The sequence below is a fragment of the Gopherus evgoodei genome, chromosome 2 (genome assembly GCF_007399415.2).
Source record: "Gopherus evgoodei ecotype Sinaloan lineage chromosome 2, rGopEvg1_v1.p, whole genome shotgun sequence".
Lineage (NCBI taxonomy): Eukaryota > Metazoa > Chordata > Testudines > Testudinidae > Gopherus > Gopherus evgoodei.
In genome coordinates this window covers 87257007-87284731 of record NC_044323.1, presented here as the reverse complement: position 1 = coordinate 87284731, position 27725 = coordinate 87257007, and the positions used below count along the sequence as shown (strand labels likewise).

General features: G+C 42.2%; 1 protein-coding gene across 1 annotated transcript in view; it reads left to right on the top strand.

Annotated features, from left to right (window-relative positions):
• DCLK3 (doublecortin like kinase 3) overlaps nt 1-27442 on the top strand; it is a 62087-nt gene extending 34645 nt beyond the window's left edge. The window contains exons 3-5 of the mRNA XM_030551276.1: nt 15003-15135; nt 16074-16241; nt 19795-27442. Coding sequence (XP_030407136.1) covers nt 15003-15135; nt 16074-16241; nt 19795-19991 — 498 coding nt within the window. The 3' untranslated portion in view covers nt 19992-27442. The remainder of the gene's footprint in view (nt 1-15002; nt 15136-16073; nt 16242-19794) is intronic.
• Nucleotides 27443-27725: the final 283 nt, after the last annotated feature.

Here is a 27725-nt window from a genome sequence, read left to right as displayed (position 1 = left end):
GGGTACAGCCTCACCCCTCCCTTCCTGAAAGCAGCAGACAACCATTTCGCGCCTTTTTTCCTGGGTGAACTGAGCAATCGCCATAGCACAGCAAGCATGGACCCTGCTCAGCTCAGTAGTGTGATCGTGGACGTTGTAAACACCTCACGCATTCTCGTGCTGTCTATGGTGAACCATGAACTGCAAATGCAGGAGAGGAAGAGGCAGCTACGGCAGCGCAGCGACGAGAGTGATGAGGACATGGACACTGATTTCTCCCTGTCATGGTACAATTCCCCACTCTGAACCTTAGCCTCCAAAAGATGGGGTACCAGCATGAATTCCTCTAAGCTCAATCCCAGCTTAGAACCTGTAGCGCTGCTACCAACCAGGAATTCCAGTGCCTGGTACACTCTGGTCCCCCCAAAACCTTGCCCGGGGACCCCCAAGACCCAGACCCCCTGGATCTCAACACAAGGAAAGTAAACCCTTTCCCCCACCGTTGCCTCTCCCAGGCTTCCCCTCCCTGGGTTACCCTGGAAGATCACTGTGTGATTCAAACTCCTTGAATCACAAAACAGAGAGGACAATTCACCTTCCTCCCTCCTTCTCTTTCCCCCTCCCAGACTCTTCCTGAGAGAAAGTAATCCTGGCACAGAGAGAAATCAGCCTCTCTCTCCCTCTTCCCTCCTTTCTCCCACCAATTCCCTGGTGAATCCAGACCCAGTCCCCTGGGGTCTCACCAGAATAAAAGAACAATCAGGTTCTTAAACAAGAAAAGTTTTTAATTAAAGAAAGAAAAAAACAGTAAAAATTATCTTTGTAAATTTTAAAAAAAAGGAATAGGTACAGGGTCTTTCAGCTGTAGACACTGGGAACACCCTCCCAGCCTAAGTATACAAGTACAAATTAAAATCCTTTCAGCAAAAATACAAATTTGAACTCCTTTCAGCCAAATACACAATTAAACTCCTTTCAGCCAAATGCACATTTGAACTTCTTCCAACCAAATACACATTTGCAAATAAAGAAAACAAACATAAGCCTAACTCGCTTTATCTACCCAGTACTCACTAGTCTGCACTTATAAGAGCCTGTATTGGAGAGATTGGAGAGAAACCTGGTTGCGAATCTGCTCCCTCTGAGCCCCCAGAGTGAACAACAACCAGAACTAACAGCACAGCACAAAAACTTCCCTCCCTCAAGATTTGAAAGTATCCTGTCCCCTGATTGGTCCTCTGGTCAGGTGACAGCCAGGCTCACTGTTCTTGTTAACCCTTTCCACGCAAAAGAGATATGAAGCAGTTTTGTTCTATTAACTCTTACTTATCTGTTTATGACATTACCTAACCGCGGGCCTCCGCGCTTTGGAGCTCCTGCTGGTAATGGGGGAGGTTCTACCCATTGAACGCCGATGGAAACAAGCACAGACTGGTGGGATTGCATAGTTTTGCAGGTGTGGGACGATTTGCAGTGGCTGCGGAACTTTCGCATGCGTAAGAGCACTTCCTTTGAACTTTGTGACTTGCTTTCCCCTGCCCTGAAACACCATAATATCAGGATCAGAGCAGCCCTCACAGTGGAGAAGCGAGTGGCAATAGACCTCTGGAAGCTTGCAACCCCAGACAGCTACCGATCAGTCGGGAATCAATTTGGAGTGGGAAAATCTACTGTGGGGGCTGCTGTGTTGCAAGTAGCCAAAGCAATCATTAAGCTGCTGCTACGAAAGGCTGTGACTCTGGGAAACGTGCAGGTCATAGTGGATGGCTTTGCTGCAATGGGATTCCCTAACTGTGGGGGAGGGGGCGATAGATGGAACTCATATCCCTATCTTGGCACCGGAGCACCAGGGCACCCAGTACATAAACCGCAAGGGTTACTTTTCAATGGTGCTGCAAGCAATGGTGGATCACAAGGGACGTTTCACCAACATCCACGTGGGATGGCCAGGAAGGGTTCATGAGGCTCGCGTCTTCAGAAGCACTGCTCTCTTTAAACGACTGCAGCAAGGGACTTATTTCCCAGACCAGAAAATAACAGATGGGGATGTTGAAATGCCTGTCGTTATTCTGGGGGATCCAGCCTACCCCTTGATGCCATGGCTCATGAAGCCATACACAGGCAGCCTGGACAGTGGTCAGGAGCTGTTCAACTACAGGCTTAGCAAGTGCAGAATGGTGGTAGAATGTGCATTTGGCCGTTTAAAAGCCCGCTGGCGAACGTTACTCACTCGCTCAGACCTCAGCCAAACCAATGTCCCCTTTGTTATTGCTGCTTGCTATGTGCTCCACAATCTCTGTGAAAGTAAGGGGGAGACCTTTATGGCGGGGTGGGAGGCTGAGGCAAATCACCTGGCCGCTGATTACGCGCAGCCAGACACCAGGGCGATTAGAAGAGCTCACCAGGAAGCGGTGCGCATCAGAGAAGCCTTGAAAATGAGTTTCATCACGGGCCAGGGTACGGTGTGACTGTTGTGTTTGTTTCCCCTTCATGAACCTCCCCCGCTTTATTGACTCCTCTTGTAAGCAACCCACCCTCCCCCTTTGATTACAGCTTGCTTCTGGAAATAAAGTTACTATCGTTTAAGAAGCATGTAATTATAAAAAGAGGCAGAGAATTAACAAGGTATCCCGGGTGTGGTTTGGGAGGAGGATAGGAGGGAAGAAAAAGGCCATTAAGGACATTTCAATGTAATGGCAGCCTTTTGGTTGGACTGTCCACGGGGGTGGAGTGGGTGGGTGCAGAAAGCCTTCCCCCACATGTTCTTACACGTCTGGGTGTGGAAGATATGGAACATGGTGAGTACTGAGGGTGGTTAAACATGGGCTGGAGCGGCACTCTGTGACCCCGCAGCTCTTCCACCAGACTTTGGAGGATGTCAGTTTGATCACGCAGCAGCTCCAGTGTTGCATCCCGCCACCGCTGATCTTCCTGCCGCCACCTCTCATCTCGAGCGTCTCGCCTATCCTCACGTTCACTGGCATCTTTCCTGTACTTTGCTACCACGTCCTTCCACTCCCCCAGATGAGCTCTTTCATTGTGGGTTACTGCCATGATTTCTGTGAACATTTCATCTCGTGTCCTCTTCTTCCTCCGCCTTATCTGAGCTAGCCTTCGGGATGGAGTAGGGAGGCTTGAAAAATTTGCAGCTGCATGAGTGGGGGAAAATAGTGATAGAAGGATTATAAAAGATACATTTCACAGAACAATGGTTATACTCTTTCACAGTGAACAACACTATTCACTTTACATAGCACATGGTCGCATTTGGATTCTTTTAGTATTGAGTGCCTGCGGCTGTGGTGTAACAGATCAACACAGACGCAGGTCCGGGCATCACAATTCAGCTTCAGGCATACAGCGTCTCCCTGTGCTGCTTCTTTTACAAGGAGCAGCAGACGCCAAACCCTAACCCTAACACTGGAATTGCTTTACCCCTCCCCCCACCGCATGGCTGGTATAATGGCAGATCACTGCTAATCACTCCCACTTTCTCCTCCCACTCCCCCCACCCCCCCACCGCGTGGCTGGTAGCTGGGAAGATTCCTGCTGGCCAAACGCTAAAAAGCTCAGCGCCATTAAAAGGATTTCTTTTAAGCAACAGGCAAGCAGCCCAGTAGGAATGGCCAGCTCTGTCCCCTTAATAAAATTCCTTAATTTCAACCAGGTTACCATGAACGATATCACTCTGCTGAGGATAACAGAGCGAGATAAAGAATGGATGTTTCTTGAATGCCTGCAATCACCGGGACCATACGCAGCTAGGCTTTGTCATGCAATGATACCAGATTACTTGCTACATGCATGGCGTGGTAAAGTGTCCTACCATAGTGGACGGAACAAGGCTGCCTTGCCCAGAAACCTTCTGCAAAGGCTTTTGGAGTACCTCCAGGAGTGCTTCATGGAGATGTCACTGGAGGATTTCCACTCCATCCCCAGACATGTTAACAAACTGTTCCAGTAACTTTAATGCCTGCTAATGCATGCCAAACACTCATGGCAAATCAATCATTAAAAAATGCTTGCTTTTAAACTATGTTTTGTATTTACAAAGGTACACTCACCAGAGGTCGCTTCCGTGGCTTCACTGTCTGGGCTAGTGGCTTGGGAGGGCAGGGACGGTAATTCCGTCTGGGTCACAAAAAGCTCCTGGCTGTTGGGGAGAATGGAGTGCTGTGTGCTCTCTGCAAGCTCATCCTCCTCTTCCTCCTCGTCATCTTCCCCCTCCGCTGAATCCTCATCCATGACTGAGATTATAACCCCCATCTCGGAATCCACGGACAAGGGGGGGGGTAGTGGTGGCGTAGCCCCCTAAAATTGCATGCAGCTCAGCGTAGAAGCGGCATGTTTTTGGCCCTGATCCGGATCTGCCATTTGCTGCTTTGGTTTTCTGCTAGGCTTGTCTGAGCTCCTTCACTTTCACTCTGCACTGCACTGAGTCCCTGGTGTGGCCTCTCTCCCTCATGGTATTGGAAATTTTTTCAAAAGTTTTTTCATTTTGTCTTTTGGAACGCAGTTCTGTTAGCACTGAATCCTCTCCCCATATAGCAATCAGATCCAGTACCTCTCGTGCGGTCCATGTTGGTGCTCTTTTTCTATTCTCAGGAGACTGCATTGTTACCTGTGCTGAGGAGCTCTGCATGGTCACCTGTGCTGATGAGAGCTCCACGCTGGCCAAACAGGAAATGCAATTCAAAAGTTCGTGGGGCTTTTCCTGTATACCTGGGCAGTGCATTAGAGTTCAGCTACCTGTCCAGAGCGGCCACTGGTGCACTGTGGGATACCGCTCGGAGGCCAATAACTTCGATTTGCGGCCACACTAACCCTAAATCGATATGCTAATATCGATTTTAGTGTTACTCCTCTCATTGGGGAGGAGTACAGAAATCGATTTTAAGAGCCCTTTAAATCGATTTAAAGTGCATTGTAGTGTGGACAGGTACAGCGTTAAATTGATTTAACGCTGTTAAAATCGATTTAACTGCGTAGTGTGGACCAGGCCCTAGTCAGTACCCCACCCACCACTCATCTCTTTCACTTTCTCCCTCCCCTGCCAGAAACCCCCGTGCCTGCCCCTAGAACCTCTGCCGGCTCACTGCTTGCTTCTTTGCCCACCTGCTGCTTGCCCACCCGCTTGTCCCCGACTCGCGGCTGCACTGCCCCCCCCTTCCCCGAGTATATAGCCTCATTCAGAGACCCAGGGGTCACTATATTACTGCACACAGCAGTCAATGCAGTTGTAGATAAATCTCTGCATTACGCATTTTTGTATAACTTTTACATGACTTTGTATTGAACCTTGGTAATATGTTATAGCGAGCCCCTAAGGTAGTATATAAGGTAAAAGAAAAATGTCCTTTTGCTAGAAGTAGAATAAGATCTTTCCTCCTCTTTGTAATCAATTGCCCTATTGAATGAATGAGGTGTGAATGAGGAAGGTGTGGAAGGCAGGCACCTCCAGACAGCTGCAACCCTTGGAGAGGGGCTGGGAGCCAGACCAAGGAGCTTTGCCCAGAGCTGAGTGGGATGGAATTTGGGTGCTGGGTGCAGGCTCCATGCAGGGGCACGGGGTGGGGTTCAGGAAGGATGGAGGGGTGCAGGCTCTGGGAGGGTGTGCGGAGGGGTGGGTGCAGGCTTTGGGACAGAGTTTGGGGGCTGGAGGGTGGTGCTGGGGGGAAGGGACTGCCATGTGGCTTCCTTCCTCCCCTGATGCCCCTCACCATAGCCTCAGTGGGAGATGGAGCTGCCCCTTCACCAGTGTTTGCAGGAGTGGTGGCTGGGGGGAAACCCAGTCAAACTCTGGTTTTACTCTTTTGCTGATGGGTCACTTAAACCCCTTACAAACTCCTTCCTGCCTCTCTCACTCTCCTTTTCTACTCGGCTTGTTTGATCTTTTCGGTGGAGCCAGATGAAAACCACAAACTCCAGTGAGAGCAACAGGCTGGAAGACTAGACTGAACCCACCACCCAGCCTAGTCCATCCCAGAGCCCAGGACTGAGGGCAATGTCCCCTCACCCCCAGGCCACCTGCTTCCACTCCTGGCCTCTCCCAGCACTGCCAGTGAATCTGTGTGGCTGCATCAGGTGGGATTTCAAGCGGACCCTTCAACCCCCCGCTAAATTCACCCGTTTTGCGACCACTCTGCGCCAAGAGCACCTTCCTTCCCTGCCCTAGACCTGCTGGATGGCTAGAAAGCTGAGCTGGGCATTTGATTGATCTAGAATATTATCAGCCCCCCCCCCCAAAAAAAAACAATATCCACACAGCTTTGGGGGGGCTATTCTCCCCCCCCAGCTGGTCTGTTTTATTGTTGCAGGGCAAATGAAGGAGCCATAGTTTAATGGAAATATTCAGCTCCTACAGTGGTCTTGCAGCAGGGAAAACAGAGTTGATGGGAAGGGAACTGGTTTGGATAGGAGTCCCAGTCCCCTTCCTTTGCAAAATAATTTGGAAAGGGAATCAGATCACGCTGTGCCTCAGTTTCCCCTTCTGCAGGGAGATGAGGGGGAGATAAAAGTCTCAGCCTGCCGTGCCATGTTGCAGACCTTTCACATTCTCTCCTCTTGATGTATTTGATTTCCTCCTCCAAACCTCCATCTCTCTCACCTGGAGTTCACAGCACTAAGTACCGGCTGGGGGCTTTTTTCCTGGGTTACATGACATGATCCCAACTTTAGTTCTGAAACAGACACAGGCAGGCACAAACTCACCCTCAAACAGCAACACCCTGAAAACCACAACACCAACCCAATATTACAAACCTAGGGGGAATGGCAGGGTCAAACATTCACTGTTGGAAGCCCCAGCAGCTGTTCAGGTGAGTGAGGTCCACTGCAGAGATTCCTGTGTCTCCCACCAGACCAGAAGCTCCCTTGGCGTCTCCTCCAGGTTCCAGGTGACTGCTGGGGTGAAGGGAGGGGATGGGAGGAAGGCTGCAAGCACATATGCTTTCTCCTCCCTCCCCCCTCCTGACCTGCAATACCCAGCGGCTGTCTCTGCCTCAGCCTTCTACTGGCCAGCATCTCTCATTGCCTAGCAGCAACAGCTGCTGCTTCCGGGAGATGCAGAACTTTGCTTCCGGGAGACAGCCGGCCAGCGCGGGGCCCCCTTCAGGGGCCGGGCCCGATTCGGGGGAATCGGGCAAATCGGCCTAAAGCCGGCCCTGTCCATGGGGCCAGATACAGTGTATCTGTGGGTGCTGAGAGACATGGCTGATTGCAGAGCCATTGGCCATTATCTTTGAAAACATGTGCCCATCTTTAAAAAAAAGGGAAGAAGGAGACTCTAGGGAACACAGATCGATCAGCTTCCCCTCAGTCCCCGGAAAAATCATGGAGCAGGTCTTCAACTAATCCATTCTGAAGCACTTGGAGGAGAGGAAGGTGATCAGGAAGGGTCAACATGGATTCACCAAGAGCAAGTCATGCCTGACCAACCTGATTGCTTCTATGATACCCTGTTCTGTGGATATGGGGAAAGTGGTGGGCGTGATATACCATGATATACTGTAGCAAAGCTTTTGGTATGGTCTTCCACAGTATTCTTGCAAGCAAGTTAAAGTAGTATGGATTGGATGAATGGACTATAAGATGGATAGAAAGCTGGCTAGATTGTCGGGCTCAACGGGTAGTGATCAATGGCGCGATGTCTAGAAGGCAGCCGATATCAAGCGGAGTGCCCCAGGGGTTGGTCCTAGGGCTGGTTTTGTTCGGCATCTTTGTTAATGATCTGGATGATGGGATGGATCACACCCTCAGCAAGTTTGCGGATGACACTAAGCTTAGGGGAGAAGTAGATATACTGGAGGGTAGGGATATAGTCCAGAGTGACATAATCAAATTGGAGGATTGGGCCAAAAGAAATCTAATGAGGTTCAAAAAGGAAAAGTGCAGAGTCCTGCACTTAGGATGGAAGGATCCCAGGCACTGCTACAGGCTGGGGACCGACTGGCTAAGAGGCAATTCTGCAGAAAAGGACCTGGGGATTACAGTGGATGAGAAGCTGAATATGAGTCAACGGTGTGCTCTTATTGCCAAGAAGGCTAATGGCATGTTGGGCTCCATTAGTAGGAGCATTGCCAGCAGATGGAGGGAAATGATCATTCCCCTCTATTTGACATTGGTGAGGCCACATCTGGCATATTGTGTCTAGTTTTGGGCCCCTCACTACAGAAAGGATGTCCACAAATTGGAGAGAATCCAGCGGAGGGCAATGAAAATGATTAGGGGGCTGGGGCACATGACTTAGGAGGAGAGGCTGAGGGAACTGGGCTTATTTAGTCTGCAGAAGAGAAGAGTCAGGAGGGATTTGATAGCAGCCTTAAGCGATTTGAAGTGGGGTTCCAAAGAGGATGCAGCTAGGCTGTTCTCGGTGGTGGCAGATGACAGAACAAGGAGCAATGATCTCAAGTTGCAGTGGGAGAGGTCTAGGTTGGATATTAGGAAAAAGTATTTCACTAGGACAGTGGTGAAGCACTGGAATGGGTTACCGAGGGAGGTGGTGAAATCTCCTTCCTTAGAGTTTTTAAGGCCTGTCTTGGCAAAGTCCTGGCTGGGATGATTTAGTTGGGGTTGGTCCTGTTTGGAGCAGGGGCTTGGACTAGATGACCTTCTGAGAGCTCTTCCAGCTCTAATCTTCTATGATTCTACGATGAGAGGAAAACTAATTTTTTTTCCTCCGTGTAGTGTTGCCCTCCACCTATCAGGGGCAACTTCTGAAGCAGTCATTTGCTCTCATTGTTTTTGTTTTTTACTTCTCTGTCTGTCACCTCCTTCCACACTCAGTGCAGCAGAACTGGGAGGCATAAGGGCTGTGGATGCACTACAGAAAGAAAATATGCCCAACAACAGGTGAATGCAGCTGTTCCGTCTCCCGCTGAGCTAAACTTTGCTGTCAAGCAGTGGTTTCCCCAGGAACTGAAATTAGGGAGGGTGTTCGAATTTACGGGGGGGGGGTGTCAGGACCAATGAGATATATAAAAGAGATATCAATAAAGTAAATGTTTTGTTAGGATGATGCAAATTTAACAGACCAATAATGCAAGTTACACCAAAACACATAACAGGTCTAGATTTCTAAAAAAATATAAATTAAAACAAAATTAATTTAAAGTGACTTTTGAAAAGTAAACCATCATGGGATAAGGGGGAAGTCTTCTCATGGATCAGTAACTGGTTAAAAGATGGGAAGCAAAGGATAGGAATAAATTATCAGTTTTCAGAATGGAGAGAGATAAATAGTGGTATCCTTGAGGGGTCAGTACTGGGACCAGTACTGTTCAACATATTCATCTGGAAAAATGGGTAAACAGTGAGGTGGCAAAATTTGCAGATGATACAAAACTATTCAAGATAGTTAAGTCTCAGGCAGACTGTGAAGAGCTACAAAGGGATCTCACAAAACTGGGTGACTGGGCAACAAAATGGCAAACTAAATTCAATGTTGATAAATGCAAAGTAATGCACATTGGAAAACAATCTCAACTATACATACAAAATGATGGCATCTGAATTAGCTGTTACCGCTCAGGAAAGAGATCTTGGAGTCATTGTGGATAGTTCTCTGAAAACATTCACTCAATGTGCAGCAGCAATCAAAAAAGCAAACAGAATGTTGGGAATCATTAAGAAAGGGATAGATAACAAGAAAGTATCATATTGCCTCTGTATAAATCCATGGTATGTGTACACCTTGAATAATGTGTGCAGATCTGGTCACCCCATCCCAAAAGAGAGAGATTGAAATTGGAAAAGGTACAGAGATGGGCAACTAAAATTTTCAGCTTAGAAAAGAGGTGACTAAGGGGGATATGATAGAGGTCTATAAAATCTTGACTGGTGTGAAGAAAGTGAATAAGGAAATGTTATTTAATCCTTCACATAACACAAGAACTAGCAGTCACCCAATTAAATTAATAGGCAGCAGATTTTAAAAAAACAAAAAGAGTACTTCGTCACACAATATAAAGTCAACCCAGGGAACTCTTTGCCAGGGGATGGTGTGAAGACCAAAAGTATAACAGGATTAAAAAAAAACTAGATAAATTCCTGGAGAATAGGTCCATCAGTGGCTATTAGCCAGGATGGGAGGGATGCAACAGCATGCTCTGAGTGTCCCTAGCCTGTTTGCCAGAAACTGGGAATGGGTAACAGGGGATGGTCACTTGATGATTACTTGTTCTGTTCATTCCCTCTGAAGCACCTGGTCTTGACCACTGTCAGAAGACAGGATACTGGGCTATATGGGCCATTGGTCTGACCCAGTATGACCATTCTTATGTAAAAATTAATTATAATAATAAAAATGTTTAGTACAGAAATGCCAACATAATGACATCTCAAGATAGCAACAATGTGAGATAACAACCTTGGCAAATAATGCATTTTAAAAATCTTGGCCTACTAGGAAACATATGTATATAAGTTTCTATTCCCAGTCACAAATCTAGCATTCTGGAGCAAAGTGACTAAAATATAGTCCAACAAACAAATGTTTATTTAACGTGCCCCTCACTTTTCCCTCCACTGCACCCCGCTCACCGGTGTTGTCTTTGGTCAGTGGAGACTCAGAGTTCAGAGGTGCTTTCACATGAGTACACCTTCCAGGTGGAGGACAAGAAGGCACTTTGCTTGTTCCTCCAGCTGCTCACTGTTCGCTCTGGCCACGTCTGTTCGTTGTGCCACCGTTCAGTCCACCGCTCTGTTGCCAATGGCCCTGCACAGTCACCTTCTGCTGCCACCTGCCACTCTGACCTCTGCGAATTGGTCTCTTGAGGTTCCACCAGCTCTCAGTGATTTCAGATGAGCTGTCAGTGTGGGAACCTCGCTCCCTGCTAGTGCAGTCTGGGCTGTTTCTTACACAAAAACATTGTACCCACAGGAACACTGTCCCCACAACAGGACTAAGCACTTAGATCTGATTGTCAGTGATTTCAGCTGCAGTGGTCACTTAACAGAACAAAAGACTATCTATGGAGCCTAATCAGCTCTCCTCTGTCTTTAAACAGTGGAGAGGGACAGGTCTCCACCCTCTCTCGATGCCTTCAAATCATCACAGACTAAGTACAGTTCTACTGCCCTTTACTCATACAATAAGAACAACATTTCATCCACCATTTCCCCCACATTCAAGTGGTTTGTAACCCAACTCCAGCCAAAATCTATCACTTGGACAATGCAGCTCTGTTTGCTGGACACCTAGGAAGATTAAGTGTGAATGTAAATATAATCTGGCCCTGAAGCCTTTCCCCACACCCCAGCTCATCACTAGCTGTCAGGGAGAGCTCATTTAGACTTTGCTTACAGATCATCATTTGAAATTATTAGGTTGACCAACATCACCGAAATGAATGCACTGACATCATAAAAAAAAAAGCTGTATAAGGAAGCAAGGAAGCTAGTCTATGTTCAGACTTCTCAAATCTATTATACTTTTTCAGATAAAATATGGGTATCATACACTGTATAAGCTTTTAAAGTGTGTATTGTTTCAGTTTAAATTCAGATTTCCGAACAATCACTAAATTGGTATGTAACTAGCTCACAAAACTAGGGGGGGTGTTGGGGAAATTCAGGGGGGATGTAGGGAAATCACTGCTGTCGAGCAAGCAAGCTTTGCTACCACAGATGTGTGGTTGACTCTGTCCCGCAAAAACAAGACACCTATTTAATGCCAGTTGAAGAGGTGTAGGAGGATTTAACACCTCTTGTTAAACATGGCTCAGCTTCATAGTGTAGACATGGCCAGAGAAAAGGAGCAGGAGTAGCTGTGGTCAGGCTAATGGAGAGGGGAAAAGAGAATCCACTGCTGCAATGGCCCTTCCTTCCAAGTCAAATAGTGGCTTGGTAATAGAAATCATATGGATGCACAGTGATGGATGCATTAGAAACCCCTAACTATGATGGTGACAGCAGTAATCGCCATGTTTTGTTGGCAAGATTGTACTCTGTCCCATGGAACATATATTGTAGGCTTGGGAGAGGCAGTCTGTTTTCAGCTCAGTAGGCTGTGGAGCTGTGGATCTCGATCACATCATTCAGACTATATACTTTGATCTCAGAAGGAAAAAGAGATGGACAAGTAATTTATTCTGTCAGAATGTATAAACATTTGGGTAGGGAAAGTCTACTTCCTTTTCTGCTGCCTGATGAAAGGCTCTATAGCAGAGAGAGAGAGAGATGATAAGCATGGCCAGCGCTTCCATTTAGGCAACCTAGGTGGCCGCCTAGGGCGCTTGGATTTGAGGGGGCAGCATTTGCTACCCTCGGCGGCAATTCGGTGGAGAGGGGTCCTTCTGCACTCCGGGTCTTCGGTGGCAATTCTGCGGCGGATCCTTCAATCGCTCTGGGACCCGCCGGCAAAGTGCCCTGAAGACTGGGAGCCACGGAAGGACCCCTCCGCCGCAGAATTGCCGCCAACGACCGGGGGTGCGGAAGGACCCCCGCCTAGGGTGCCAAAAATCCTGGCACCGCTCCTGATGATAAGGACAGGGATAAAAGAACTGTGTGGAGCAATGATAGCCACCCCACCTGGACTGGCTTTTAAATTGTTTCCAGGCATAATGAGCTAGCAGATCACTATGTGGTTAGGGCCTCCAAGTATCCCAACAATTTACAGCACTTTTCTTTGAAAGGTGTGTTTTTTACACAGCCATAAAATATATCAAAGATGTTTAGTATTCCTACCTATTTTGCTGCTATGTGAAAGGAAAACAAATCGGTGGTGTTCTGAAATAACAGGTGATGCACCATCGCCACCTTGTGTTGGAATGAGAGAGTAGAGTTGAAGATCGGTTGATAAAAGAGAAAATACAATATCACATTCAGTTGAATGGGGTTTTGCACAGGACCAGCAGTCTGCCTGCATGGAACTCATTGCAGGACTGGGGCCAATGTCCCCAAGTTTGTAAATGAGGATGTGAGAATTTCACTTTTATTTATCTCTTAAGAAGATAATTTGCAGGATTTGAGTTGGGTATATTTGATATGCATTTATTAAATACTTGAAAAACGTTCTGTGTATATGTTTGTAGGTGTACATAGACATCTACATACAGGAAGCACATACATACGCTGTGTACATAAAGACTTTATGTATTTCGATTGTATTCTTGTATGCTCCTTGATCTGGTGCTTGTATTCTTAGAGTGTGAGCTCTACTAGATAACCTGGACTGAGTTTCCCTCTGTCAGTGGTGGGCAACCTGCGGCTCTTGGGCCGCCTGCGGCCTGTCAGGGTAATCCGCTGCCAGACTGTTTGTTTACATCTGTGCAACTGCCTGCAGTTCCCAGTGGCTGCGGTTTTCTGTTCCCGGCCAACGGGAGCTGCGGGAAGTGACAGCCAGGCTCGCGCCACTTCCTGCAGCTCCCATTGGCTGGGAATGGCGAACTGCGGCCACTGGGAGCTGCGGGCAGCCACGCAAATATAAACAAATGGTCTGGCGGCTCACCAGTGGATGCAGGCCTCAGGTTGCCCACCACTGCTGTATGTATAGACAATGCTCTGGAAAACTGTGGTTGGTTACCTTTGTATAAATAATAATGTTTTTTGCATTTTGTCAGCTGTGCTGCTGAGAAATTAGAATACAAAATATCATCGGGGAATTTGACTAATTCGTAAAAAAACCCAGCAGGTTTGAGTGTGCGTTACTAAAAAGTGGCATGGATTTTTTTTATTAACTATATTATTAATACATACCTTATTTTCTTTTTTGAATTGAAAATGTCTTTTAAAAAATGTTGCTTAATGGATTTGGGAGCATTAATATGTTTGTAATTTTTGCAATGAATACAAATGTACTTTGACTGGGTAGTGCATATGGGATAGCAGAACTCTCCCATCTGTGCCCTCAGTTGTTTTGTTACAAGGACCATCTTGAAATTTTGGCCATCTCAAGCTATGATTACGGAATGTGGGGTGTGCTTGGCATCTCACATTCTAACTTATCCCTTCAAAACCTGAGAAGTCCAGATTTCTCTGGATTTTGCTGGATTTCTTGCAGAAAAGTTAGCCACATTTCTTTGTTTTCTATTTTGATAGAGGTTAACACTTTCTCTTTCAAAGCAAAGACATGATAGTTTTCTTTTAAAAATTTAGTATGAATACTAAGTACTGTACTAATATTAAGAATATTAATATACTCAATAGCATTTCTGCATTGCTGGACTTTCTAGTACTTTGGTTTCTCAAATATCATGTTTCATTAATTATGGTTTAAAAAAATTAATATTAAATATCTGTACTAACAAAACTAGGATGGAAGGTAGATTTTTGAATATTTTCCAGAGGGATATCAGAAATGTAATCTGCCAATGATGTATAGTGATGAGAAGAATGCTCCAGAGTCAGGGTCCCCCCTCCTATCCTTTCTATATTATTCCTATGTTCAACCCCACCAATATCCATTTCCATAAAGAATGTAGAGTACAGATTTGGGCAGAATAATGTGCAAATTTCCAGGGTTTGAAAACCCTTAATAGTGCCATATAAATGAATCAAGTTGAGGGGAATCAGTCTGCAGTGCTACTACAAAGTTGATATCTTATCTGAAATTGATGTGACCAGAAATGTTACTAGTAGTGTGAAAGAACCCCACAGCTTTTTTCTTTGTGAAGCATTTAGTTTCCAGAGGCAGTGATGGTGGGTAAATTAACATTGAAATCTTGGTCTGAAACAAGAACAATTTCTTCTTCATTCATACCTGCCACACTGCCTGTTTTTTCCTTGGAAATTGCTGAGTAACACAGTTTATAGGATTACAGGAGAGTAAGTTTTTTCTTTTTCATTTATAGCTTTTCCTTCTGAAAATGTTCATGTCATTTTGACTTTCTGAATGTACAGACTGTTTTTGCTTATTGGTATGTTGATTTTACTTCATTTTGTCTAACTTGAATTTGTTACCCTTGGTCTAAAGATTTTATCTTCTCTGTTTATCCCCATCCTGAATTTCATCTGTTCATTTGCTTCTCAAACGCCTTTGGATTAAAAATCTGTTTTGTGTTGTTTTTGTTTTTGTTTTGGTACAGGTTCAGCATAATGCAGATAAATCTACTACATTGAAACTAGCAGATTTTGGCCTTGCAAAGAAGGTTACGAAACCCATATTTACTGTGTGTGGAACACCAACATATGTTTCCCCTGAAATACTTGCGGAGAAGGGTGAATATAATATCAGTTTTTAAAAAATCAATTACTCTGCCTTTTCTATTCATAAAATATTTCTGTGCATTGCTTGTCACTAAAGAAACCTAACTAACGTTCCTATTATTAATATATAAATACTAAAATGTATATTCTTCTCAGCTGACAAGAATCAAACTAGAATAGATTATTCTTATTAAAATTGTGTAAAGAAAGAAGAATCATTTTGGTGTTACTCACTGATGATTCATGTTTTCTTCTACCTCATGGTCCAAGCCCCTACAACCTTAAAGTCTTATCAGTGCAAGAGGAGGCAGTGAACCTGAATGGTCACACTAAGCAACAACCCAACATACTGGAAGATCAAGAGAGAGAAGGAAGAATTGAGGAGTTTCTTTTCCAAATATATTCAAACCTGGAAAAGATTTGGGGTTCAATTTGGCTCAGGGCATGAGTGTGCTGCTTGTGGTTCTTGTTTGTAGAGCAGACTCATCCATCTGTAATCATACAGAATTACAAAGGAAACTCGGGATCTGTTTACTGCTTGTGGAAGGGAATGTGAACCTAAAAATAACTGGTTTACAAGGATATTTTTTAAATGTTTGCTGCATTTTTCAATTAAGCTATAATAGACACTGGTGGTGTGATGCTGACAATGTTTGAAGAGGAAAGATGCTATGGAAGCACTATTATTATAAAATGATATTATAGTGTAGTACACAGTTTGTCAAGAGGTGCCTTGGCCTTGGTCACCACTTCTTCCATTCACCACTCTTGGTCAGAAAACTGAGTTTCTTAGCAGCAGGCAAAGCTGTGGATCTATGGTGTTTCTTAAAGAATGTAATATGAAGCCGGGCAGTTCATTGCAAGTCTGAGTTTCATCTCTAAAAGGTATTTTTGGTAAGAGGCATTTAACCTGTGATATGAAAAATGATATTTTCCTTTCTTTTCCCTAGGCTATGGACTGGAAGTAGACATGTGGGCTACCGGTGTGATACTCTATATTCTGCTGTGTGGCTTCCCTCCTTTCCGAAGTCAGGAGCGAGATCAGGAAGAACTGTTTCAAATCATACAGCTGGGTCACTATGAATTCCTTTCACCATACTGGGATAGTATTTCGAGTGGTAAGATTCATTACATATAACCTACCTCAGGATCTTACAAACTGTCGCAATATTTTTTAAAACATGACTTTAGTCCTCAGTTCATGTCAACAGCTTTGTGTATAAACATCAGATCTGATACATTTAAATTGGATATAATTCCCTTTCTGAAGAGCAAGAGTTTTTTTCTGCAGTCTGGCTATAAATTTGTCTACAATTAAGGCATCGAAGCAGTACATTTGGTGATGTTAGAGTGTGAACGTCTGTGCAAAAAGACACACAAGGATAATGTCCAAGGGTGACACCGTGACCCCATTGAAGGCAATGGGATTCCTCATCAGTTTAATACTTTATCTGTCTGTGGTACCTCTTTTGAAAACCCTTGTTCAGCAGCACTTAAGTCTTAAGCATGCACATAGAACTCTGTTCTTCCACAGGCCTAGCACTAAGTAACCAAACACAGCAGCCAAAAGCTCCCTTAATTGCTTGTCCTCCTCTGGTGCCTTGCGGATGAAATCCTTTATCTTGTAAATTTACCCTTTATCTCTGCTCTTCTGCCTTCTTATGGGTGATAATGGTGATGCCAAAAGACACATTAGGAATATGTCACCTTGTTGTACTAGGGTACTGTGCTATACAATTGATTATGTTTTGGCTATATATAGAGTATGTTTTATAGTAAGAATTAAGGTAATAAAATAAATAGAATAGTGAATACTAGTGTTAGCCATGTTTTTAAATTTATCTTTTGCAAGTAATAGAATTTTGTCTGTGTTTATATTAATTAAATTAGAGGCATTTTGGAGGCCCGGCCCCCAAATGTGGAAAAAAATAGTTACAAAATTTAGTAAGGTCTAATTTACAATGCCTTTCTCATTCAACATAAAACACTGCTATTTGTTATTTTTTGAAGGCCTCTGCAAAGAACGGTTTGTGTGAATGAGGAATGTATGCATCAGGGAAAGATAAGGTGTGAAGGCCATTGTTGAAGCCAGATGGCCAAGGGGGGAGAATTAAAAAAACTGAAAAAATTCAAAGACACCAGAGAACCATCAACTGGCATCCATGGTTGAGAAGGGGCAGATTAACGACCCTGAGGTAAAGACTAGCATCCTTAAAACATTAAAATAATTAATTAAATCAAAACCAGACCACTACCAAAATTGACTATAAAATCTGTCTGGTTACCTCGCATTATGAGTCAGTGTACAAAATAAAACCCGTGCAAATGGGTATGCCTCGCCCTGCCTGCCATCATAAAACCATGCAGTAAAAATATATCTCTAGGCACATGCATCTAAAATAAACTATAAAATATAATCCATGTTGTATATAATATAGAATATGTATGTATTGTATCCTAAAAAACAATATTAAAAAAAAACAGCATTAGCTAGTCACCAATAAATGAGTGTAAATGCAATGCAAACATTTTATACATTAATAATCACACTTATTACCTTCCTAACCTAAAAAAAGCCCAAAGTACCATAATCACCCCCTTAGTTAACTTCTCCATTTCCCTCAGTTTGAATTGGCAAAAATTAGCTAATCATTTGCTTCTAAAAGCAAAAGTCACTCAGTTTTTACAATAAACTAAAAAAAAATATAAAAAAGCAAATTCTCCAAAAAACACATACAAATAAAAATATAATTAAAATCGCTGATTCTAAAAAAAACAACCTTACTGCATATCATTGGTATAACGTTTTTTACAAACTGGTCTCCCACTTCCAAAGGTATATTATCAATCATGCTTCATCCATTGTTAATTGTATTGGTACTATCCTGTATTTGCCTAATTAAAAATAATGTTTGTCAAATTACAACCACATACTCAAATTCCCTCCCAATATGTTGCTATAAAACAATTACCATATGTACTCATTCATAAGCTTGAATTTTTTTTTGGTAAAAAAGTGACACATCAAAGAGCGGAGGTCGGCTTATAAGCAGGTCTACACCAAAATTTGATGATTTTAAACTCTATGGAATTATTTAATTGAATATCTAATACATTATTGTTTTGTTTACTTGGGGCATCTGCAGGCATGGAGCCCCTCAGCTCCCTGTGACTGCGGTTCGCTGTTCCCAGCCAATGGGAGCTGTGGGAAGCCCCACTTCCTGCAGCTCCCATTGGCTGGGAATGGCGAACTGCGGCCATAGGGAGCAGAGGGGCTCCATGCCTGCAGATGCTCCAAGTAAACAAAAGGTCCCGACCCGCCAGTGGCTTATCCTGATGTCCGGGAGCCAAAGTTTGCCAACCCCTGAATATAGGGTTGGCTTATGAAAGGGTCATATAGTTTTTGCTATTTTTACCTAACCATCTTGAGGGGTCGGCTTATAAATGAACAGGCTAATGAACGAGTATATATGGTATATAAAATATGACCCACTCAAAAATTGTTCTCAAGGGGTCAAAAGGGAGATTATGTTGTACCATTGGTACTGTGCTATATAATTGATTATGTTTTGGCTATATACAGTGTATGGTTTATAGAAGAATTAAGGTAATAAAATAAATAAATTACTAGTATTAGCCATTTTCTTTTTATTTATGCCTTGCAAGTAACAGACAAAATCTTGTCTGTGTCTGTTAATTAAATTAGAGGAATTTCGGAAGCCCAGGCCCCAATGTGGAAAAAATAATTACAATATTTAGTAAGATCTAATTTACAATGCCTTTCTTGTTCAACATAAGACACTGCTATTTGTTACCTTTTAAAGGTCTCTACAAAAAACTGTGTAAATAAAAAATGTATGCATAAAAAAATGTAAAGACCATTATTAAAGCCAAATGGCCAAAAAGAAGAAAAACCAACAAAGAAACCCCCAACCCTAAAACCCCCACAAAAACGCCAAAAAACAGCAACCCATCAACGCTCATCCGTAGTTAAAAAGGGGCAAATTAACAACCCTAAGATAAAGGCTAGCATCCTTAAAACAAATTAATTAATTAAATCAAAACCAAACAAAATAACCCTCCCAAAGGTGTTTCGAGCCATCAAAAAACAGCACCCACTAAAAAGTAACCGGTCATAAACTAACACAGCAGAATCTATAAATTTCAACAAGCCCCCCCTCAACTATAATAACAAAGTGCTTTGCCATGGGACTTTGGGTTCGTCTTGCCAACAACTCCAAAAGCATCAAATCACAACCAACAGAGCCCGGCTCCCCTCTGCAACCAATTTGGGTGGCCACTAAATTAATCCAAACTCTAAACTAATAACTATAAACATCAACTGGCGAGACTGTGCGCATGGTGTGAGTGTGTGTGTGAGACTGACTAAAAGCATATGCTAACTGCTGTATTCTCAATAAATGCAGTGTGTTGCCTTTTCCCTATTAAAAAAAAATCTCGTGTCCTTTTTATAAGCATAACAACCTCATGGCATTAAATTCTGATTCCAGTCACTGCACTACCTCAGTGATAGTCATACATATTGTTATGGCAAAAGTAGTAAGAAAATGGAGATGATGTTTTATTTGGTTATCGCTGGACATCAGGCCATCAGCATCATCACACTGTACTTTTTTTCCCCTTCTCCTATTTTTTTTTGGCATGAAATAGCTGCGAAAGATCTGATAACCAGGCTGTTGGTGATAGATCCTCAAAAGCGCTACACAGCTCAACAAGTTCTTCAGCACCCCTGGATCAGAACAGCTGGAAAAACCAACAGCAGAAACCTACAGAGGGAAGTGACAATGAATATCGAGCGCCACTTTCGGAGCCAGCGCAGGAAGGGAGTTGTAGATGACGACACATGAAACCGCTTCTTGTTAATCTAGTCCTCTTTGTTTTTTCCTTTCCTAAGCGAATTGGGCCCATAGCTGCTTGTTGTTGTTGCTTGACCTTTTTTAGATTTTGAGAATCTGGGAAAGTTTTGGAATTCCAAGGCCTGGTCCAGCATCCACCGAAGTGACTGAATCTTTCCACTGACTTCAGTGGGCACTGGATAGGTCTACATGTGTCCTTTTTTTTTTTTTTAAACACTGAACTGAGTCTTTATATTACAAACTGTTTCTCTTTTATAGATTAAAAGTTTTTGCTTTTGCAGTTAACGTCAGTAATGATTACAGAGTATTTTCTGTACTTATTTTTATGGTAGCTGCCAGAAGTTTTGTGTTTATGGCATCTTGTTTTGGAAATATGTATGTAGACACCCTGCACTTAACTTCTAGACCGAGCCTTTATACCAGTTACTGTTAGTGACAGAACTGATAAGTAAACAAAATATAAAGGAATATATCCTTCAGCTATAGGTTACATTAAATATGAGGCAAGCTACGTGTATTCAATATAAATAGTGGTAAGTTGATCCAGGTAGAGAAAACTTTGAACCCCTCTTCTTTCAGCAGTGGGATTCTATATTTCGAGGTCAACTCAGACCTCCGAGATTTGACTTATCATGTGAACACCTAAGTATGTATGAGGGAATAAAAATCCTTGCAGTCTTACTCCCAAAATTAGTTACCTAATTAGCTATTTTGTGGTGTTAGGTATTAGGAAATGTCCATCCTTAGTCATTTTCAGAGACAGAGCAGTAGAGTGGACCATTGGTCTGTTACGGTATGCAATTCCTATGTTTCTATATTGATTCTTGAGAGAGAGGAAGGATGTCATGGCTGGTAATTTTTCATGGCAGCTGTGCAAGACTGTTGTAACATTTTGTTATGTGCTGCTGAAGAGTCTCTTTTTTCCTTCTCTGGGAAAGAAAAGTCTGGGAGGGTGAGCAATTTCTGTGGGAACTCTGTCTCTCTTTTATGAGGCAGAGTGTGGAGAATAGTTACTCTGTTTTTTGAAGATCAGATTTCTCCTCTCGGATCCACACTGGTGGTTCTGGATTCCAGTATTCTTATGTGCTGCAGGAGGGAAAAATGTTGTGGGACTTTTTAAAGCTCTCCTTAGCCCCTTCTCTGATTGTTTTCCTTCTCTCAACTTAATAATTTCCCTCTTCCGCCTCCCTCCTCTGCTTAATCATCTTTTGATTCTTCTGGTGTCTGTTGCTGGGCTCCTTCCGCTTGCCACCTTCTCCTGGTGGCTTATGCCCCCCTTCCCTGGTGTTTTATGTGGCTAATCTACAAGTATGAATAATGGGATGAAATTAAATAAAAACTAAAATCAGGAAAATAGTTCTTATTATTCTATAGGAAAGTCTGCCAAGAGAAATGGAAAAATCTTCAGTTCTTTAATTATTTAAAACTGGACAGGATAAAGTGTTAAAAAAAAAAATCTTTCAGGAAAAATCTGGTCCAGAGAATGAGTCTGACCTAATATATCTTTTGTATCCCGAGTTAAATTTGTTATCCAACCAAAATTAACAAGCACATTTGTTGTCTGTTTCTGGTAAAATTGTCCAACAGCTCACATGTGGTAGTTAACAATATTGACATTTAAAATGTTTATTAATACTAGCTTTGATTTAATAGCTCATTGATATCAAGGGGGCAAACTCAAGAGCTATTGTTTCAGTATTTTTGTCTGTAGATACAATAAAACAATGTTGTATTGTTTCATAATCAGAAGGATATTTTAGTAACCATAAGGACTAGAATATTTTTTTAAGTTTAAAGTTTAAACTGATGGGACTGCCAGGAAAATGAAAGGTGTTGTACCATGTGTCTGTTCTAACAAAGCGTTCTGCAGCAAGAATAAAATATCAGAATTGAGATCTTATAAGTGGCCGTACAGAAGAAATGCACCTTCAATATTTATGATCAGGTTGAACTGGCTTATGTTTAATACTTACTGAATTAAAGGTTGCTGTGGAATTCAACTACTAGTCAGAACTCTCAGACCTTTAAATTAAACTATGCCAGTAATTATATTTAATTGATATTCTGTACATTTGTGTCTTGGCCTTGATGAAGGAAAGCATCCCTTTTCAGGAAAGAAGTAAAGCATGGGCTCAAGTGCTTTCCTGAACATGGATGGGTTTAAGCATGTGTGTAAGTGCCTTCCTGAGTCAGGGCCCTAAAGAGCTCCAGTATTCTGGAGGCCTTGTGTGATAATTGTGTGTAAGTAATAATTTTCCCTCTGTAAACTTGTTAATTCTTTGACAGGAAACTATTGTAAAACACAGCTTCTAACTTGCAATATCAGATATTGCAGTTCTCTTAATTTACTTGATATTTTCATACAAGAATAAGCTTGAAGTGACATTTTTAGGTGCAGTGAATCTGACAGTCTGGATTTCAGACTACAGGGTTGTCCAATCACCTTTAAGAAATTGTGAGTGTGTGTAACAGCTTTATGGTACAGAAGAGACAGGATGCACTAGTGATTAATATAAAAGGGATTCTTATTTCTGCTGCTAAAAAGACAGGTTCTTGTCATTCTCTCTGGCTCTCTAAGTCCTAGACTGACTAAACGCAGCCTATACTGCCTAATGTCATTGCACACAGTCCTGGCCCTGGACTATGCAGTTATGGAAGGGAATGCTAATACACTAAACTATGAAGGAAGCACTGAAGAATTTTACCATTGGTCTTGCACAGGACAAAAGGAGACACTCAGCGACGGATTCCAATCATCTGCCTCAATTGGGATGTTTAGGAAGCATTTCAGTGCTCCTCCTTGGGGCTTTCACCTCGTTCTTTCCCTTCCCTTTTAGCTATTCTGTTCTTTTCTTTTCTTCCTCTATTTCCAGGGCCCAGTCTCTGCAGCTGTACACTCGCCAGTTCTGTGGATTCAGAGTCCTGGAGCGGTCTAATCCAAGAACCTGAAGCAATGAATCTGCAGGAGGCCAAAATGTTTTGCTTGCCCAGTACCACCAAAGATCCCGTGCTCATGCTGACATTTAACAAGATGGAGGAGGATTCAGCCAAAGAAAGCTAGCAAAGGCAGGGAATCTGTGAAAGCACCTCAGTCGTGAGGGCTCGCAACCCTCCTCCCATCTAATACTATCTCTTCTCTTCCTCTTCCCTCTCTCCTCTTCCCTTCCTTTTCCAAGACCTTCCAACCCAGACCCAGTCTTTATGGTGCATAGAGCCCAAATTTTCTTCTACATGGATATGTTCATTGGAGGGAGCTTTTCCCCACTTGCAACTGTCTTTTTTTTTTTTTTTTTTTTTTACTCTTCCTCCCCCTTCAGCAATCTTCTCTGATCACCCCTTCTCCCTCCTATGGTTCCCTGAGACTGAGTCACCTTCCCCTTAGATTTGGACCATCATGAGCCAGTTTTGTTGCCTCAACAAAGCAAAGCAAAAAATCCCCAAACCAACCAAACAAAAAACAAACAAACCCCAAACCACATAGGAAAATAGCCAAAAGCAAGAGAAGACTAAAGCCCGCATTGAGATCTTGTTCTCACTTTTCCTCTTCATCCTCCTGAGGAGAGTGAAATTTCTTTCCTCCTTGTCTTCCTCTGCTCATACTGCCACACTATTCCATTAGAATAAATATTAAAATTAATTACCAGTGTCCTTATGATTCTGAACATTAAAAAGGAAAAATCCAGGAAAGACCCTTTTAAAAAGAAAAGAAAAGGGTAAAATAGGATTCTGTATTCCAGATGCTGTGGAAATCAATGGCATCTCCCTAAAAAGAAAAAAAAATCAAGTAATGGGGTTTGCTAGATATTTTATCAAATTCAAGAGGACGACAAGCAAAAGTATGTTTCTTTCCTGTGGTTAATACTGCATTTTTCTCACTTCATAAACTATGATGTTGAAGGCTAAATCCAAACTTTACTTTTGGTGGCAGTTACCATGACCCATAAACTCGCAACTCTCTTCATTAGTACAATTCTCCTCGCTGATTAAATTCTTACTTAATGAAGTTTCCCTCAAACCGCCTCCTCTCTTTGTGCACAAAGGGCAATCCCCTTTCCACCTTAACAAAAACATACTATTGCCTTACTTGGGTCCTAATCCTCTCATCTATCTATATTTACATGTCTCCATTACTGTAATATCTCATTACCTCACAATCTTCAATGTATTTATCCTCACAACAACCTTCGAGCTAGGGAAGTATAGTTATCTGTATTTACAGATGGGGAACTGAGGCCCAGAGAGACTGAAGATGCAGATAGGAACCTAGCAGGACAGTGCCTAAACAACTGACTAACTTGAAATCAGTGGAGTTAAGCACCTAAATAACTTTAAAAATCTAGTCCTAATTGTTTTGTACAGGGCCCCACAGGAAGTCTGCAGCACAACAGGGACTTGAACCTAACTCTCCTAATTCGTAGGCTAATGCCCTCACCATTGTGTTATCTTTCCTCATGTGAGTGCTATTTGATATATAGCTACTTTATGGGTGGCTCAGAACAGAGTCATAATCAGAAATCTTGAAAGCCACCAGCTGGTCCTTGGTATACTCCTTCATCAGACATTATGAGGTAGCTTTTCCACCCCTCTGCTGAGGTAACATTTGGTTGCAAGGTAATGTAAGGATTTATGGAGCATCACCCTCCAAACTCTGGTCTGACTGATGGTTCTACTGGGAAGGAAAGATTGTCTACAGCTTGCCTTTTCCCAGTGTCCAGAATTCAGACTGGTAGATGCAGTCTGCCTGGGATTGTGACAAGTTTATTCTGTCTGTAAATTGATCTTCTCAAAGGCATGAATCCACCAATTTACTTCCTTCTCTCCTTCCTAGATTTCCTTTCTTTTGCCTCCTAGATTTCTCCTGAAATTTCTTTTGGTGTCAAGGTTCTGTCCTATGCAAGTCCAGGAGTAGAATTCTACAAGATTGTGTCATGAGCGTCTCAGAGGAGTATGGGCCATCACAATGATTTGGCATCTGTATTGGTACTGTTGGTCCTATAATAAGACCAATTTACAGGTAGGATGGAATTGTACCATTATTCCAACTGACATTGGGATATAAACTTCTGCATGTGAACACTGTATATCATATTTTCTAATTTACTATATTAGGAGTACAGGCTGTAAGTGTATGGTTTTCTAACAATTTACATTTTATCAGTTTTGGAAACGTGTTTAAAAAGTCTGATGCTGGCACAGTCTGGATGTAATGTGTATCTTCATTTTCACTGGAAAAAACCCATTCTAAGGCCTCAGTCATACAAACACACACATGCCTAACTTCAAACTACAATCACTTCATTGATTTCAATGGAGTCTACTCACAGTAGTGAAGCAAAGCAGATATGTACATATTTTCAGGATGGGGCATAAATTAGTTCCAGTAAGATTCTTATTTCAGTGTCACAACTAATCATGTCCATTGAACATTTTGTTCCAGCAAGCACGCATGACAATTGAAGCTATTTCCATTAAAACTACATGTACATAGCAATGCATTGAAATGTCAAATATATTCATTTTTTAAAATGCTAATTTATTTATTTAAAAGTGGATTTACTTTGCTTGAGAAAACAAGCAATTATAAGTAAAATTGACAATTATTACAGAAGCTACTTCTTCAAAAGGACTCATTTTTTCAGCAGTTCATGTATATTTCAGTTCTGACATTGAAAAGTACTATTTTCCTATAGGTCTTCAGCATCAATACTCTTGTACCTGAAATAGCATAAATAGAAATGTATATAATATATTGATGGCATATTAAGAAGTTACAGAAGTCAAAGGCTTTCTCTATAGCTGGTGGATGCCTGTGATAAAGTGGTTGCCATTTAAAATCAGTATGTGTCCACATTTACCGTAACATGCTACCTACGATACCACAGCTTCCCTACTATTCAACTAGAAATAACTGTGTGGTATCTGTTATCAAATACCGGCCTTTTTATAGTCATCACTCTAATTTATAACAATGCCGCATTGCATTTTAGTGGTATGTACAGAGGGCTAATTAAGACTGTGATTTAATGCTTTGATCTTAACAGCTGGATATAGTTATGTTTCCTGTGTTCCTAATAAAGTCACGATCTGGCAATATTTTACTGAAATATGCTTTTAAAATTGTCACAACCAGATGCTATTTGTTGGGAAGGGAAGAGGTGATTTCTTGTAACATCCAGTCTACTCATTCACTGTACCAGCCTTGCATTATAAGCAGAGATTTTATTTACATGCAAATAAAACCTGCGTTGGCACTTCAGAAACTGCTTGGATAGTGCAGAAAGTTAATTTTAATCATTAAAAGGGAAATGGTTCAGAACAGGAAAAAAACATTGTGTGCTGCCATCAGGGCTGATTAGTGATGTAAGTAAAGAACTAAGATCTGGAGCATTAACTTTATCTCTAAATACTAAATTAGATCAGTGCAGCTTAATTTAGAAATAAGTGCTTCTGCAGTAAAGTAATGGGAATATCTGCCCAATGGAAAAATACAACCGTACTATATTGCTTGGGAGAAACATTTAGGATCCATTACAAACTATTTCCTAAATCCTTTGTTGATAGCTGTAGTGAATAGGGTCTATTGGATGCTAGGTTTGATTGCTGGAAGAGTTTCATGCCTTAAATGAAAGATGGTCGTATTATTATTGCTCTGTGAGGCAATGATGCCTCTTAGAATACGATTGTCGGTGTCCCTTCAGAAGGCGTGTCTCTGGAAAAATTGCAGCACAGAACTTTACAAAAAATATTTAATCTCAAAGGTTTCAGTAACGAAGACAGTTTTTCTAGAGAGACTTGTAATTACAGAGTGGATCAGCAGTCTGTGGAATTCATTACAGCAGCCCATTATCAAGTAAATTCTGTTACTGGATTGTTAAAAGGAAGGTATAATTTTGTGACCATAAACATTTGTGGATACAGGGCTTGAGATGTTGACAACTAATTAACTTCAGAGCATAAGCTTATCACCTGCTGGACTCAGATAAAACCCACCCTTGCACCCACTTTATGTATGGCACTGAACTGGCCAGGTGCGTTGTTATTGTTTGTCTTCTGTATCATCTGATATTGGCTGATACTGGAAGCAGAACCTAATAGGATATGCTAATGTCTACATACTGATGAGTGTAGGAAACATTGTGGGCCAACTTTCAAACACAGAAGCAATGGTATACCTACAAAAACGCATGCATGTTGCACATGTAGAAACTCAACAGATATGCAGTAACCCTGTTGGGTTACACCTTGCACCTATTTTTAAAATGGTGGCCCTTGTGAAGTAACAGCTAAGCAAAAGAATAGGAGAACATCAAGACAGGCAAGCACAAAGGTTGAAAATGCAAAGAAACTCTTTTCTTTTTCTAAGATGTCTTAATTTTCTTGAAATAAATCAATGATGTAAATGAGGCGAAGGAATCTTTGAGTAAAATAAAAAATGTTTTCAGTATGTGTAACATTCCAGTGATTGTTTCCCAGTTATTTCTACGTATGTCTAGGAAAAAGTGGTTTTGAGTATGTACCATAGCATCCCCAATATCCTCCCATCTGCGTCATCACTCCTGAATAACAGAACTGGGGGTTGAGAGGGAGTCCTAAAAAATAAATAAAACTGAAACCTCTCCATCATGTAAATAAGTCTGAATAATGATTCAACCAAGTAAGGATTTCATTGAAATTTAATTGTAAATGTCTTCATAACTCTCTCAGGCCACACTTAAGAGCACTAAA